Source organism: Pelophylax lessonae (assembly GCF_965119305.1).
Source record: "Pelophylax lessonae genome assembly, chromosome: 3".
NCBI lineage: Eukaryota > Metazoa > Chordata > Amphibia > Anura > Ranidae > Pelophylax > Pelophylax lessonae.
This window is the reverse complement of record NC_138770.1, coordinates 587,133,989-587,151,694: the sequence shown is the minus strand read 5'-3', so window position 1 is coordinate 587,151,694 and position 17,706 is coordinate 587,133,989. Positions and strand designations below refer to the sequence as shown.

General features: G+C 47.1%; 1 protein-coding gene across 2 annotated transcripts in view; it reads right to left on the bottom strand.

The window, feature by feature from the left end:
- Positions 1 to 17,706, bottom strand: part of PLEK (pleckstrin) — a 180,183-nt gene that overhangs the window by 70,956 nt on the left and 91,521 nt on the right. Inside the window, exon 1 of one of the 2 annotated variants that reach the window (XM_082250274.1) lies at positions 2,760 to 2,908. The exons of the other annotated variant lie outside the window; for it this stretch is intronic. Within the exon in view, the coding sequence (XP_082106400.1) occupies positions 2,760 to 2,807 (48 nt within the window). The 5' untranslated portion in view covers positions 2,808 to 2,908. Of the gene's footprint in view, positions 1 to 2,759; positions 2,909 to 17,706 lie in introns of those variants that run through there. 2 annotated transcript variants of the gene reach the window in all.

Below are 17,706 nucleotides of genomic sequence, written 5' to 3'. Positions count from 1 at the left end.
AGCGTATTTTGATTGGTTTGCGCAAAAGTTATTGCGTTTACTAACTACGGGAAAGATTCGTCATTTTTATTGTTTATTTTTTTTTTACTAGTAATGGCGGCGATCTGTGGTTTTTTTCTTTTGCGGGACTGCGACATTGCAGCGGAAAGATCGGACCCCTAACTGACATTTTTGACACTTTTGGGGATACAAGTGACATTACTACAGTAATCAGTGCTATAAATATGCACTGTTACTGTAATAATGACACTGGCAGGGAAGGGGTTAACTTTATTGGTTATCAAGGGGTTAAATGTATGCCTCGTGCTTACAGACACGTGTGGGGGGAGTGGATTGTGTGACACAGACACAGATCGCAGGTTCAGCTATGCTGAATCCTGTAATCTGTCCCTGTCTGTCACATTGGAGCTCCGCCCGCTTTGTTTACACAAGTGGGTGGATTTCCTCACTCGATTCCCGACAATCGGGGAAGAGCAACGATGATCACTGCCTCTCCTCCCCTGGCCCGACTCCCGCTGTGACTGAATAGAGTGGGAGCGAGCCTCCGGTGGCGCGTGCGAGCCACCGAGAGGGGGCGGGATCCAGCAACGTTGGTCTACGTCGCTGGATGATAACGAGCCACCTTGCCGCAGTACCCTCAATGTGAGTGGTCGGCAAGTGGTTAAAGTAGAACTATGGGCAATTTTTTTTTTTCAGATTGGACAGAGTAAGGGAGGGTTTTTAACCCCTGTAAGGTTTATTTTTGCCATCTTTGTCTCATTGGGGAGATTTCTCTTCATTTCCTGTTCAATAGCAAAACAGGAAGTGAGGGGGAATCCCTGCAAATTAATGGAATTTCTAGGGGAATCCCAGGTCACCAAAAATAGTGTCACCATTGGAAAATTCCCCTCTATTACATTTCTGGGAACAACCCAAAATTTGGGATTTTCTTTTACTTTCACTGTCAATGATAATAGTAAACATGACAAATAGAGAGGGGGAATCTCCCTAACGGATACATAGACCGCAATAAAAACTGACAGATATACTGATCCTTCTTCCCATCTAAAACTAAAAACAACGTTTTGCCTTAAGACCCCGTTCACACTGGGGCGACATGTCAGGCGACCTGGTCACCTGACAGGTCGCCGTAGGTTGCCTGCCATAGAGAAGCTGTGGACCCGTTCTAATAGGAGCGACAAAAGTGGCTCCGACTTAGAAAAAGGGTCCGGAGCTTCTTTGGGGCGACCTAGAGCGACCTGCATTGACTTCAATGTTATGAAGTCTGTGCCGGCCGCTCCCCCCGGCTTGATCCTCCGCTCCCCCCCATGGATGTCGCTTCCCCATGCTCCGATGGTGACTGTCCCTCGCTCCCCATGGAGACAGAACGGTGGTCTGCAGTTGTAAACACGGCAGATCGCTGTTCTGTCAGTAATGAACACAGGGATCCTGTGTTCCACCTATGTAGGAACACAGGTCTTTGTGTTTACTCAGCAAGCCCATCCCCCACACAGTTAGAAAGCACTCCCTAGGGACATATTTAACCCTTTGATCGCCCTGGGTGTTAACCCCTTCCCTGCCAGTGTCATTAGTACAGTAACAGTGCATATTTTTAGCACTGATTACTGTAGTAATGTCACTGGTCCCCCCAAAAGTGTCAAAAACATCAGTTAGGTGTCCAATCTGTCCACCGCAATGTTGCAGTCCCACTAAGAATCGCTGATCGCCACCATTACTAGTACAAATAAATAAATAAAAATGACATAAATCTTTCCCTTAGTTTGTAGTAACTTTTGTGCAAACCAATAAAAATACCCTTATTGGGACTTTTTTTTACCAAAAATATGTAGCAGAATACAAATTGGCCTAAAATGATAAAAACATTTGATTTTTAAATCTTTATTATTGGGAATGTTGAATAGCAGAAAGTAAAAATATTGTTTTTTTTCTTCAGAATTGTTGCTCTGTTTTTGTTTTTGCACAAAAAATAAAAATCGCAGAGGTGTTCAAATACCACCAACATAAAACTCTATTTGTGGAAAAAAAAAGGACATCAATTTTATTTGGGTACAGCGTCGCATGACTGCGCAATTAGTTAAAATAAGGCAGTGCTGTATCACAAAAAAATGGCCTGGTCATTAAGGGGGTAAAACCTTTCTGGTCCAGAAGTGGTTATTCTGCCCAACACTAAATTGGCCAAAAAAAAAAAAAAAAAAGCATAAAAAATACAAAACGCATCAAAAACTCAGAAACAATGCGTGGGCTAAAATGCAAAACACACTGCAAAAAGCACTGCAGAAACAGATGAAAAGCAGACTGCATAGGTGTGAGCCGAGCCTGAACAGGGGATCAGGTAAATAAACTTGATCGTGTCCCTTACATCTGAACGAGCAATTTACCTTTGCAGTGCGGGTGCAGCCCCATGCACAGAATAGTTTTAAAGCTACCCAGAGTTGGGCTTTAAGTAAATTACGCTGACATCAATATCAATTAAAGAATTAATTTACCAAGTAGAAGAGAAATAATTAAATGATCTCCAACCCCCCCCCCCCCCCCCCCCATCTGCCGTTGTATGTGTCAGCAAAGAAAAGATCACAACGAATCAAATGAATGAAGATCCAACTTTTATCTATGAACGTAGCCAGAACAATTAAAGATAAGGGCTGATAGGGTGATATAATCACATACGGTCATTTTTTTTTTTTTTAGTAAAAACAGCAAACCCATAAAGCTCACAATTCAATGATAGTCTGTGTTAGCAGAAATTGGATGTGCCTTACCTTTTTCACGAGATAACCCTCTCTTATTTTCTGTGGCTCCCTCTCCATTTTCCTCCTTCTCACAGGACAGTTTTTCGGTTGTGACAGATAAAGCGATGGTTTATTTTCCGTGCAGCTTTCACAAGAAAGAGTAAGCAGCCAATCAGAGGCATTGCCAGGAGTTTCCTCATTTAGAGGTTGCACAGAGGAAGCAATGTAACTTTTTTTTTCGGGTTACATTTTTTAGAAAAGATCTTTGTCAGAATAACACAAAGAATGTGGAAGAAGAACAAGAATTTGCTGTTAAAATAATATTGCTGGGAAATACCAGTGCATAGAATCCCCACCTTGGGTCAGGATCACTGACTAAAATACCAAGAAAACAGAACAACCCAATTTCAAGCAAATTATAAACACCTAAAAATAAATTATTTGTTGAAATGAGGTACATTTGTTCTATGTAAATGTTTCTTGTATAGTGAATATACTGTATAAACAATCCCCCAGGAAATGGGACTCGTAAAGGCAACTCAGTGCAACATGGTTAACTGGGATTATGGCTGAAGATATCAGCCATAACATTGGTACCATTTTTTTCAGCAGACATTTGGCTCATGAGCCGCTTGAATGGTTTCTGAAGCGGCGGCCAGTCCCTGGACTAAGGAGACTATCCCTTGACCAAGTCTGTCCCTGGTTTTGTCCCCGGGTTCAGGGCGGGATTCAGGGCCATCTTTAATACTGATTGGGCCCTGGGCAAACATTTTCTTTGGGCCCCCGCATGCAATTTTTCTTTCCACCTGCTTGCTGATTGATTGCTAGAGGTTACTGCACATCTTTACTGCTCCCCCATTGGTTGCTGGGGCTAGGGCAGGGGGGGGGGGGGTGTTTGGGGGGTTGATGGGATCAGTGGCAGTGCTGGGGGGGATATGTAAAGACAGTGCTGGTGGGGATGAAAGAGAAAGAAAGGGGTGAGGGGGGATGAGAGAGGGGGGGGGATTAGGGATGAGAGAGAGAGGATTGGAGATGAGAGAGGGAATTAGGGGTGTGAGAGAGAGGGGGGATGAGAGAGGGGGGATTGGGAATGAGAGAGAGAGAGGGAGATGAGAGGGGGAGAAGGGATAAGAGGGGGGATTGGGGATGAGATGAGAGAGAGAGAGATGGGATTGGGGATGAGAGAGAGGGGATTGGGGATAAGAGAGAGAGAGGGGGTGAGAGAGGGGGGGTGAGAGAGAAGGGGGCGAGAGAGAGGGACCCCTAGCCCTTTCTGTTGTCCCTTATGTGCACCCCATGTCCCATTCTGTGGGTAGGTGTGTATGATGCATGGTACCTCCTTCCATAGGATGGTCACACTGTCCAGCAGCAGGCAGGGCCCTTCCCCTTCTGGCTGGTGAGGATGGGGGTGCTCTGCTCTATGTCATAGACCAATGACTGTTCACTCAGTTCCCCCTGCCTGCCTGCATGCAATGGGGAGGGGGTGAGAAGAAAGAGAGAGGGGGGTGAAAGCGAGGGGGTGATAGAGAAGAGAGAGAGAGGGGGTGTGAGAGAGAGAGAGGGGGTGGGTGAAAGAAAGAGAGAGGGTGCTTGAAATGAAAGAGAGAGAGAGAGAGGGGGTTAGAGATAGAGGGGTGAGAGAGAGAGGGGGTGTGAAAGAGAGAAAGAGGGGGATGAGAGAAAGAGGGGGTGAGCGAGGGGGGGGGAAGGGAGAGGGGGGCTGTGAGAGAGAGGGGGGAGAGAATGGGGGTGAGAGAGAGAGTGGTGTGAGAGAAGGGTAAGAGGGGGTGAGGGGGGATGAGAGAGAGGGGGAGAGAGAGAGAGGTGGGTGAAAGAGAGAGTGGGTGAGAGAGGGTAAGAGAGGGGGGTGAGAGAGAGGGGGTAGGTGAAAGAAAGAAGGTGAGATTGTGGTGTGAGAGAGGGGGGGGTACGAGAGATAGAAAGGGGTGAAAAAGATTGGAGGGTGTGAGAGAGAGAGGTGGAAGAGAGAGGGGGGGATTGGGGATGAGAGAGATGGGGGGATTGGGGAAGAGAGGGGGGATGAGAGAGGAGGGATTTGGGATGAAAGGGGAGAATGAGAGAGCGAGAAGGGGGATTGGGGATGAGAAAGAGGGGGGAATTAGGGATGAGAGAGGAGGGATTAGAGAGGGGTGAGATGGGGGATAAAAGAGAGAGGGGGGACTGGGGATGAAAGAGCGAGGGTGGTGAAAGAGAAAGGGGATGAGAAGGGAGAATAAGAGAGAGAAGGGGGATTGGGGATGAGAGAGAGGGGGGTGAGAGAAAGAGGGGGGGATGAGAGAGGGGTGAGAGGGGATGAGAGTGAGGGGGGATTGGGGAGGAGCAGGGGTCAGAGCTGATGCAGCTGCATGGAGAGATGGAAAGTTTAGCTGTTGTGGGGGAAGGGCAAAGAGGTGACTGCAGAGATAATCTGTAACAGAATGGTGCAGAAGTGAGCTATGGATGTGGGGGGGCAGAAGTGTCCTCTGAGCATAGCAAACCTCTGAACCCTGCACTCTTTGCCTAACACCCTCCTGTATATTATGTAGTCTTGTGCCCAGCGCTCTGTATATTATGTAGTCCTGTGCCCAGCGCTCTGTGTATTATGTAGTCCTGAACCCTGAGCTCTGTGTATTATGTAGTCCTGTGCCCAGCACTCTGTGTATTTTGTAGTCCTGAACCCAGAGCTCTGTGTATTATGTAGTCCTGTGTCCCGCGCTCTGTGTATTATGTAGTCCTGTATCCAGCGCTCTGTGTATTATGAAGTCCTGTATCCAGCGCTCTGTGTATTATGTAGTCCTGTGCCCAGGGCTCTATGTATTATGCATTCCTGTGCCCAGCGCTCTGTGTATTATGTAGTCCTGTACCCAGTGCTCTGTATATTATGTGTATTATGCAGTCCTGTACCTAGCGCTCTGTGTATTATGTAGTCCTGAACCCAACGCTCTGTGTATTATGCAGTCCTGTGCCATTTGCCAATTACAAAAAAAATATGTCCCCGGATTTCATCTTAAAAATCTGGTCACCTTTGCCTTGGTCCTTCAGACCGTCAAATACACAGTCCCAGTGCTCATGCACAAAACGCTGTACCTTTATCAGCTCTGACAGTTTCTCCTACAGCTCCCAGCTGCTTCATACCGAGGTTGTATATACAGTATCACACAAATGTAAATATTTTATTATATCTTTTCATGTGACAAGACTGAAGAAATTACACTTTGCTACAATGTAAAGTAGTGAGTGTACAGCTTGTATAACAGGGTAAATTTGCTGTCCCCTAAAAATAACTCAAACACAGCCATTAATGTCTAAACCGCTGGCAACAAAAGTGAGTACACCCCTAAGTGAAAATGTCCAAATTGGGCCCAATTAGCCATTTTCTCTCCCCGGTGTTATGTGACTCGTTAGTGTTACAAGGTCTCGGGTGTGAATGGGGAGCAGGTGTGTTAAATTTGGTGTTATCGCTCCTCATTCTCTCATACTGGTCACTGGAAGTTCAACATGGCACCTCATGGCAAAACTCTCTGAGGATCTGAAAAAAAGAATTGTTGCTCTACATAAAGATGGCCTAGGCTGTAGAAAGGTTACCAAGACCCTGAAACTGAGCTGCAGGCCAAGACCATACAGCAATTTAACAGGACAGGTTCCACTCAGAACAGGCCTCACCATGGTCGACCAAAGAAATTGAGTGCACATACTCAGTGTCATATCCAGAGGTTGTCTTTGAAAAATGGACATATGAGTTCTGCCAGCATTGCTGCAGAGGTTGAAGGGGTGAGGGGTCAGCCTGTCAGTGCTTAGACCATACGCCGCGCACTGCATCAAATTGATCTGCAGGGCTGTCGTCCCAGAAGGAAGCCTCTTCTAACAATGATGCACAAGAAAGCCTGCAAACAGTTTGCTGAAGACAAGCAGACTAAGGACATGGGTTACTGGAACCATGTCCTGTGGTCTGATGAGACCAAGATAAACTTATTTGGCTCAGATGATGTCAAGCGTGTGTGGCAGCAACCAGGGGAGGAGTACAAAGACAAGTGTGTCTTGCTTACAGTCAAGCATGGTGGTGGGAGTGCCATGGTCTGGGGCTGCATGAGTGCTGCTGGCACTGGGGAGCTACAGTTCATTTGAGGGACCCATGAATGCCAACATGTACTGTGACATACTGAAGCAGAGCATGATCCCCTCCCTTCGGAGACTGGGCTGCAGGGCATTATTCCAACATGATAACGATCCCGAACACACCTCCAAGACGACCATTGCCTTGCTCCAGTATGTCTCCAGACCTAAACCCTATTGAGCATCTGTGGGGCATCCTCAAACAGAAGGTGGAGGAGCGCAAGGTCTCCAACATCCACCAGCTCCATGATGTCATCATGGAGGAGTGGAAGAGGACTCCAGTGGCAACCTGTGAAGCTCTGGTGTACTCCATGCCCAAGAGGGTTAAGGATGGGCTGAAAAATAATGGCGGCCACACAAAATATTGACACTTTGGGCCCAGTTTGGACATTTTCACTAAGGGTGTACTCACTTTTGTTGTCAGGGGTTTAGACATTAATGGCTGTGTGTTGAGTTATTTTGAGGGCACAGCAAATTTACGCTGTTATACAAGCTGTACACTCACTCATTTCTTCAGTGTTGTCACATGAAAAGATACAGAGGCGGCTCTAGGCTTTGTGAGGCCTAAGGCAAAACTTGGACATGAGGCCCCACTCACACCCATAATGGGAAAAATAATTCAAGCAATAAAAATTAACTGTATAAATTGCATATATTAAGAGCCTTAACCGTTGTACTATGAATTCACAGTTTTCTAGAATTTTCTCTAATCAATTCTTCTTTAATCAAAGATCATTAAACATCGGGTATATATGTATATATATATATATATATATATAGATATATACTGTATATATATATATATATATATGTCTGCTCTTACATCACAGTCCCCAGCATTTCCCTATAGGTCATGATTCCCTGAGTCCCTCCTAACATCAGAGTTCAGTGTCCAACCCCCCCCCCCCTTACATAAGAGTTCTCCTTTAAATCAGATTCCCCCCCAGCATCACCTCCTTATATCACAGTCCACAGAATTCCTATTTACATAAGAGTCCCCCTCTTAAATCTAATTTCACAGAGCCCCCTTTACATCAGAGTCTCCAGAGTTTCCCCCTTACACTGTAAGAGGGAACTCTGAAGACTCTGATGTAAGAGGAGTTCTGGGAACCCTGATTTAGGGGGAATTTTGGGGACTCTGGTGTAAAAGGGAACTCTGTGGTCACCAAAGCTCCCCCTTGCATCAGAGTTTCCAGAGTCCCCCTTACACTTCCCTTCCTCAGTCTGCCACAGTCTAGGGCACGACAAGTCCCACTGCAGAAGGCTGCCATAAATTCACTAATAAAGGGCACTGTAAATTCCAGTATAGTGCACTACCATTCCTCCCTGATGAATGGAAGCCTGCTATGCTTGGACTTGTATTGCTCTCTGTAGGGGACTGAGGAACTACTGTCTGCTATGCTAAGACTTGTAGTGCCCCCTGTGGGGACTAAGGCATGGCAGCCTGCTATTCTGGAACTTGTAATGCCCTCTTTGAGGAACTGAGGATTCCTCAGTCCTCCACATTCTAGGGCAATATCAATCCCAGCATAGTGGGCTGTCATTCCTCAGTCCCTCACAGCTCGGGGGAAAACAACACAGAGTTAAACATCTAAAGGACAATTCCAGCCAAAACTACCAATAATGTACAGAGTCCATATGCTATATAATGTCACAGCCCCGCTACCCCTCACCTTCCACCTCGGGTGCTGTCATTGTGTAGGGCAAAGGGCTCCAGCTCCAGCTCCACCATGTTTGGCTTTGATGTCAGATATGCAGGACTGGCTCAGCTCCCCTTTCTTCCCTGGCAACTGACTCTTGCTTCATGGGGGCCCTCTCCTCCTCCCCCAGCCACCCAGGGGCCCTCTCCTTCTCCCGCAGCCACCCAGGGGCCCTCTCCTTTTTCCCCAGCCACCCAGGGGCCCCTCTCCTTTTCCTCCAGCCAACCAGGGGCCCCTCTCCTTTTCCTCCAGCCAACCAGGGGCCTCTCTCCTTTTCCTCCAGCCACCCAGGGGCCCTTTCCTTCTTCTCCTCCAGCCACCCAGGGTCCCTCTCCTTCTCCTCCTCCAGCCACCCAGGATCCCTCTCCTTCTCCTCCTCAAGCCACCCAGGGTCCCTCTCCTTCTCCTCCTCCAGCCACCCAGGGTCCCTCTCCTTCTCCTCCTCCAGCCACCCAGGGTCTTTCTCCTTCTCCTCCTCGAGCCACCCAGGGTCCCTCGCCTTCTCCTCCTCCAGCCACCCAGGGTCCCTCTCCTTCTCCTCCAGCCACTCAGCGTCCCTCTCCTTCTCCTCCTTCAGCCACCCAGGGTCCCTCTCCTTCTCATCCTCCAGCCACCCAGGGTCCATCTCCTTCTCCTCCTGCCACCTAGGATTCCTCTCCTTCTCCTCCTCCAGCCACCCAGGGGCCCTCATCTTATCCTCCAGCCACTCAGGGGCCTTCTCTTTCTCCCCCAGCCACCCAGGGGCCCTCTCCTTCTCCCCCAGCCACCCAGGGGCCCTCTCCTTCTCCCCCAGTCACCCAGGGGCCTTCTCCCCCAGCCACCCAGGGGCCCTCTCCTTCTTCTCCTCCAGCCACCCAGGGTCCCTCTCCTTCTCCTCCTCCAGCCACCCAGGATCCCTCTCCTTCTCCTCCTCAAGCCACCCAGGGTCCCTCTCCTTCTCCTCCTCCAGCCACCCAGGGTCCCTCTCCTTCTCCTCCTCCAGCCACCCAGGGTCTTTCTCCTTCTCCTCCTCGAGCCACCCAGGGTCCCTCGCCTTCTCCTCCTCCAGCCACCCAGGGTCCCTCTCCTTCTCCTCCAGCCACTCAGCGTCCCTCTCCTTCTCCTCCTTCAGCCACCCAGGGTCCCTCTCCTTCTCATCCTCCAGCCACCCAGGGTCCATCTCCTTCTCCTCCTGCCACCTAGGATTCCTCTCCTTCTCCTCCTCCAGCCACCCAGGGGCCCTCATCTTATCCTCCAGCCACTCAGGGGCCTTCTCTTTCTCCCCCAGCCACCCAGGGGCCCTCTCCTTCTCCCCCAGCCCCCCAGGGGCCCTCTCCTTCTCCCCCAGTCACCCAGGGGCCTTCTCCCCCAGCCACCCAGGGGCCCTCTCCTTCTCCCCCTGCCACCCAGGGGCCCTCTCCTTCTACCTCAGCCACCCAGGGGCCCTCTCCTTCTCCCTCAGCCACCCATGGGCCCATTCCTTCTCCCTCAACCACCCAGGGGCCCTTTCCTTCTCCCTCAGCCACCCAGAGGCCCTCACCTTCTCCCCCAGCCACCCAGAGGCCCTCTCCTTCTCCCCCAGCCACCCAGAGGCCCTCTCCTTCTCCCCCAGCCACCCGGGGGCCCTCACCTTCTCCCTCAGCCACCCAGGGGCCATCTCCTTTTCCCCCAGCCACCCGGGGGCCCTCTCCTTCTCCCCCAGCCACCCAGGGGCCCTCTCCCCCAGCCACCCAGGGGCTCTATCCTTCTCCCCCAGCCACCCAGGGGCCCTCTCCTTCTCCCTCTGCCACCCAGGGGCCCTCTCCTTCTCCCTCAGCCACACAGGGGCTATCTCATTCTCCCCCAGCCACCCGGGGGCCATCTCCTTCTCCCTCAGCCATCCGGGGGCCACATCCTTCTCCCCCAGCCACCCAGACGCCATCTCCTTTTCCCCTAGCCACCCAGGGACCCTCTCCTCTCCAATCCCCAGGGTAAGTGTCAGCGGACAACAGACACCTGGCAGCTGCAATGAAGGGACTGCAACACACTGCTGCAACTTTTATATCTGAGAATTTAAAGCAATCTTTTACTTGGGAGATTTCCCTGACTGCGCCCTTCCTAAATGTTGTCACTCCGCCACTGGCCGCGAGGCCCCTGTAGGTGCGAGGCCTTAGGCGACCGCCTAATTTGCCTAATTAGAGAGCCGCCTATGAAAAGATATAATAAAATATTTACAAAAATGTGAGGGGTGTACTCACTTTTGAGAGATATTGTATATTTATATATATCCAGCACCAAAAAGGAAGGAGAAAAAAAATGCCTAACTGTTAAGGGTGGCCCAAGTGCAGCGCTTGTGTAGAATCAACAGAATTTCTACATGTAACCAGTATAAGTACGAAGATAAAAACGGAATTCTTGCTCTTGTTGAGTTGAATGACGCTGGGGGAGCTGCCTTTTTATTTTTATCCACAGCTGAAGAAGCACATTTATTTTCCTTGACTCAAGTAGGGGGATTTATGGAACCAATATGGGTAAAATAACTACATTGTGATTACCATATGGGGTTAATGCATGTAATGATAGTATTCATTATATACAAAAAGGCAGCTGTAAAGCAAAGTCACTATGATGGGGTTGGAACAAACTATGGTTTCTATAAAAATTATTCAGTCCATTGTAAGCTTTCTTTTTTTTTCCAAGAACGTTTAAAATGAAACTTCAACCTCTCAATCAACATTGATTATTATTTATTCTCACGCTGATCGCATTAGTAAGTAGATAGGAAAGTACAATATATCATATTTACTTGTTTAAACTTTTTTTTTATATTTTTTTTTTATTTTTTTTACATTTCTTCAGTTACTTCCAGGCTTCTTGCCTAGGCAAATTATGTCAAAAATCCAAGGAGTCTTCAGGAGGAGAGGAGGAGTTTTCTTAGCTAATGTAATCCATGTAACAATATAAAATCTACCATACCTAAACTGCATTATGGGCAGCAATCTTCACCGGAATTAGAGAAAATCAACTTAAAGTGGAACTTCACTCTCACTCAACATGAAGTATTTTTTAATTCTTATGCTGGTAGCATTGGTATAGGAAAGCAGATTATATTCACTTGCTTTAAACTTGTTTTTTACATTTCTTCAATGACTTCTTGGTTTCCATGCCTAGGCAAATGATGTTGTACATCCCATGAGTCTTCAGGAGGAGAGGAGGGGTTTTCTTAGCTAAGCACACTCTCCTGCATGCATGCCTGAATAAGGGCAGATGAATTCCAGGAAGTAAATGCTACACGAAGCATTTGCCTTTGCTCAAGATGGCCATGGCCAGAAATAGTAAGGAGTTTTTTTTTCAAAGTGATTTCTCAACAAAATAAAGCATGGAGACATGCAAATATTGGGGGGAGTTTGCTTTAAATATTAAAAATTATTTAAACAGTGTTTTTGTTTTGTGGTGCTCAGATGCAGTAGATCATTATATTACTGTGTATTGGAAAGGAAACAGGGGCACCACATGGATCAATTAACCCCTTCAAGGTCTGAATACCATCTTGGGACTTCAGTTTAGGGCACTCAGGGCTAAACCCAGAGACAGGCTTTGGTGTCCCTGTAATCTTCTACATGGTGCCCCTCAGAGTTGTTTTACTTCTCTACGGATGGAAATTATAAGACAGCCCTTCACTAATACTTGTCTTCGCACACCGATTGGTGATCAAGACAACCAACAGTCTAGGCCCAGGAAGAAGGCAGAAACACTTTACTTGTATATCTTCATTAACATAATATCAACTTCAGCAGAGGATGTGAGTACATCCCAATACCACTACAGTCACAGTTTGCAAGGTTCCATATAACTAAACATCAACAGAGAAACCAACAACCACACAGTTTTGCCATGGTTGAGTTAACATACACTTTCATCCAAGGGTCTACAGTCCAAGTCCCCTACCTTCTCCATTAATAATCAAAATGTTTCGTCACAAAGAGGGCGCACACCACAGCAATGCAAGCACTCATATAATGTTTGCTGACTGCCCATGACAAGAAGATAAGAGGCATTTACTGCTTTGCTGCCCACCAAAAAGTCCAGCAACCATTTCTTATACAGTAAAACCTTGGTTTGAGAGTAACTTGGTTTGAGACTGCTTTGCAAGACAAGCAAATTTTTAAAATAAACTTTGACTTGATAAACAAGCGATGTCTCGATATACAAGTAGCGTCATGTCACAACTGAGTATAAAAAAGAAGAGAGGAGTCTCTAAAGTGCGGGGTAAAGCTGTCCACATAGACCATCCTCTGCACCGCCATCAACATCATCCCTTCCCCGCTGCACTCCACAAGTGATTCAAAGCCTCACTTTCAGATCACTCTACTGCAGGCTATTCTTCCCGGTCACAATTGCAGACTGACAGTGGTGAGAGTCAGTGGTTCAGAAGATGGTCTAAGTGGACAGCTTTACCCCGGATGCCTGCATACTTAGATGTGCCTATTTTAATCATCAACCATGTGAGTTGCTAAATGTTGAACCTTCATTAAATGTAACCATATTGCTACACTTAGAGGCTCCTCTCATCTCTCTTATATTCTGTAGCTCTGCTAGATTTTGCTTCTAATTCCCTTGGGAAGGCTGCATATTGTGGATGGACATTTTATGGTTACACAACCTATCACATTGCTGTAATCTTTGTATATAGACTATAAACTGAAGGACTTGTGGAACGAATCATCTGAGTTTCCATTATTTCTTATGGGGAAATTCGCTTTGATATAAGAGTGCTATGGATTACAAGCGTGTTTCCAGAACGAATTATGCTCGCAATCAAGGTTTTACTGTATATCCTGATTACGTGGCAGGAAGGTCATCAAGCATTCTTCAGGTAGGACCTTTAAATAATAGGACCTTACATTCCACTACACTTGCATATCTCATTTTGTGTTTTTTGTTTTCTCTCTGGTAGACAGAAAGATACGGTACTTTTTCATGTCAAAATCAAAAGTTATTTGAATTAATCACAGTTAGAAACCAAGACACCTCCTTTAACCCAGTATAAAAGAGGAACTTCACCCAGCCCAAGTATTGTAGCTGCTGACTTGATAAAAAACATTCTTACCAGCCCATGAAGTCCGGCACTGTTTTCCTCACCATGATTCGACTGATTCATACATTAGTGTTCTCTATCAGTATTTCACATGATAATGATTTATTAATGGGTGTCCTCATAACTATGAATAATAATAAACGAATAACTTTACGTGATTTTTTTTCTGAAGTATACCGTTTAGAATCTTGGATACAGATCTATTTTGAATTAGCTGTGTAATGTATTCATAGGCACTCCTTTATATGAGTACCATTAGTGATGACTACATAAATATGACGTAAAACACTTAAAGATATGTATGAACCAAGCCAAGAGATTTAACTAACAAAAGAGCAGACCCCTATCAGCAGACATGGGAGTAAGTCACACATGTGCAAATCACAAGCAAGTCTCAAGTCTTAACCTTCAAGTCTCAAGCAAGTCCCAAGTTACTGTGGCGAAAAGCAAGCAAGTCAAGTTGAGTCCCTGCTAGAAGTCAAGCAAGTCAAGTCAAGTCATTTATTTTGGTCAAGTCACAAATCAAGTCAAAATACTGATCGACCCCAATTTTCACCTTTAAATCAGTTAAAAGTTAGTGGTTAAGAAAGGTTGTGTTTTATTTTAAACATTAAAAAAAGCTGCTTAAAGCTTTTTTCTTGGCATATTAAAGAAACACTTTGAATGCCCAAAGAGCTCAAAATCCTTCGTCCGGTCATGTTTCAACACCAAAGTCACTAAAAACATGTTAAGTATTTCCATTGTTAAACAGCCAGTGTCCTAAAAATCAGAACACACTGAGGTGTTTTAAGGGACTGTGGTGTCAGAAACATAACAGGCACATTCATTTTGCTTTAACACATCTTGAGAAAATGCAAATATTTAATATCTTAAAAAAGTAAAGTCATTTCGAGTCATATGTCTCAAGTCAAAGTCAAGTCTCAAGTCATGAATACCAAGTCAAAGTCAAGTCGAGTCTTTTATTAATTTTAGTCAAGCAAGTCTCAAGTCCTCAAACTGGTGACTTAAGTCTGACTTAAGTCAAGTCATGTGACTCAAGTCCCCCACCTCTGCCTATCAGTAACACCCATCTTTCATGCTGAGTATCCCTGATAAAAAGAACTAAAATCTAACTGAATGGAAGCGGCAGGCCAGGGACAGCTATCAGCAAAGAAACCGGAGAATTTCTGGTGGTGTGTTCACCAACTGTCCCGGTTCTTCATCAATTCCCTGAATTCCCTTGGGTCTCTTTTGGAGAGACTAGGACAGTGGGTAAATTCCCACCACCGACATTAGTGTGTCATTTGCCTAATTTTATTAAGTGCTTGTAAACCCTGCTTTGTTATATATCTCCTAAACCGTTTAGGAGATATTCACCCTACATGCAGCATTTCAAGTCAGAGGCGCATGTGCTCTGAGGGTCCAGCATACCGTGCTGGACCTTCAGAGCTTCTTGCTGGAACCGAGGGCTCCCGTGCACATGCACGGGAGTGACGTAATCGTGGCTCTGGCCACTCACAGCGCTGGGGCCCACTAACCCGGAAGGAAGGCCAGGGGAACATGTCAGCCATCTCAGCGGTGACCAGGTGCCGCTGGATGGGCTTCCTTCCAAGGTAAGCATTTTATAATGTGCTAGTTAGCTAGACTATAATCCTTCCACTTTATGACTATAATCCTTCCACTTTATAAAACTCTGGTCCGACCACATCTGGAGTATTCTGTCCAGTTCTGGTCGCCGGTTCTCAGGAGGGATGTGTTGGAGCTGGAGAGAGTCCAGAGAAGGGCAACTAAACTGATTAGGGGATTGGAGGACCTTAATTATGAAGATCGTCTGCAATCGCTTGATTTATTCTCCCTGGAGAAGAGACGCCTGAGACATGATAGCGAATTAATAAATATCGCAATGGTGATCTCGGCATAGAAAAACAGCTATTCAGTCGAAGGGATTGTATGAGGCAGGGGTGGCGAACAAGTTCGACAAAAGGAGCCAAAATTTTAAACTGTGAGAGTCAGAGAGCCACACCACGCAGTGACCTGCCAAAACAGACAAACACTCACACAAAAGCATATAACTTTAACAATAATATATTAAACACATAATATAACATGCTCAGTCAGGTGTTTTTTGTTACCTTGTTGAAATGATGGGATGATAATCTCAGTGGGATTTCTGGCATCTTTTGTTTCCAGTAATCTTTTGCAAATCAGGTTTGTATTCAGTTGTAGCCATGGCACAAGTGATGGGATAGGCATGGCACAAGTGATGGAATAGGCATGGCACAAGTGATGGTACAGGCATGGCACAAGTGATGGAATAGGCATGGCACAAGTGATGGAATAGGCATGGCACAAGTGATGGAATAGGCATGGCACAAGTGATGGAATAGGCATGGCACAGGTGATGGAATAGGCATGGCACAGGTGATGGAATAGGCATGGCACAAGTGATGGTATAGGCATGGCACAAGTGATGGAATAGGCATGGCACAAGTGATGGAATAGGCATGGCACAGGTGATGGAATAGGCATGGCACAAGTGATGGAATAGGCATGGCACAAGTGAGGGAAAAGGCATGGCACAAGTGATGGTACAGGCATGGCACAGATGGTATGGCATGGCACAGATGGTATGGCATGGCACAGATGGTACAGGCATAGCACAGATGGTATGGCATGGCACAGATGGTAAAGGCATGGCACAGATGGTATGGCATGGCACAGGTGGTATGGCATGGCACAGATGGTACAGGCATAGCACAGATGGTATGGCATGGCACAGATGGTATGGCATGGCACAGATGGTACAGACATGGCACAGATGGTATGGCATGGCACAGATGGTATGGCATGGCACAGGTGGTATGGCATGGCACAGATGGTACAGGCATAGCACAGATGGTATGGCATGGCACAGATGGTACAGGCATGGCACAGATGGTACAGGCATGGCACAGATGTTATGGCATGGCACAGATGTTATGGCATGGCACAGATGGTATGGCATGGCACAGATGGTATGGCATGGCACAGATGGTACAGGCATGGCACAGATGGTATGGCATGGCACAGATGGTACAGGCATGGCACAGATGGTACAGGCATGGCACAGATGGTACAGGCATGGCACAGATGTTATGGCATGGCACAGATGGTATGGCATGGCACAGATGGTACAGGCATGGCACAGATGGTATGGCATGGCACAGATGGTATGGCATGGCACAGATGGTATGGCATGGCACAGGTGGTATGGCATGGCACAGATGGTATAATAATGGCACAGGACAGGTGATGGAATAGGCATGAGGAGGAGGAGGACTCACTTACCGGGCTGCTGACTGGTTCCAGATGACCTCCTCACGCTGCGCCTACGGCCTGGTCTGGATCCGGTCTCTCTGAAGTGCCGACTCCCGCCGAGTCCTGGTCTCCGTCCGCTCCGGTCCTCCTGGTCGACTCGCGACGTCTTCTTCTCTCCGCTGCTGCGCACACTGTGCTCGGGCGGGAAGGAAGGTGGAAGGCGGAAGATGATGTCCTACTGTGATTGGTCCAGGCTGGAGTCTGGACCAATCACAGCCCGGACATCATAAAAGTGGGAGTGTCCCGCTGAAGAGCGCCAATCGGCGCCCCTGCTGGATTTTGACTCCACCCCCCCATACCCAGGACACAGTACGGCGCCCGCCAATGGGCGAAAATTTTACATTTTTTTTTTTTAAATCTCATCTCTTCACGAGCCACAGTATACCATAAGTGGCAAAGAGCCAAAGAGCCGCAATCAGTTCGGCGGGGAGCCGCATGCGGCTCGAGAGCCGCGTGTTCGCCACCCCTGGCATGAGGACTCGAGGGCATACAATGCGATTAGAGGAGAAGCGTTTTAACCTCAGGCAACGTGGGGGGTTCTTTACTGTTAGGGCTACAAGATTGTGGAATTCTCTATCACAAGAGGTGGTTTCTGTGGGAAGTATGGTGGCTTTCAAAAGACTCTTAGACGTACATCTCAAGGATCAGAACATTTAGGGGTATGTGAGATGATTACGGCCACACACACCTACAAAGGTTGAACTGGATGGTCTATTGTCTTTATTCAACCTCACCTACTATGTAACTAGTATGCTATGCATACTAGCACATT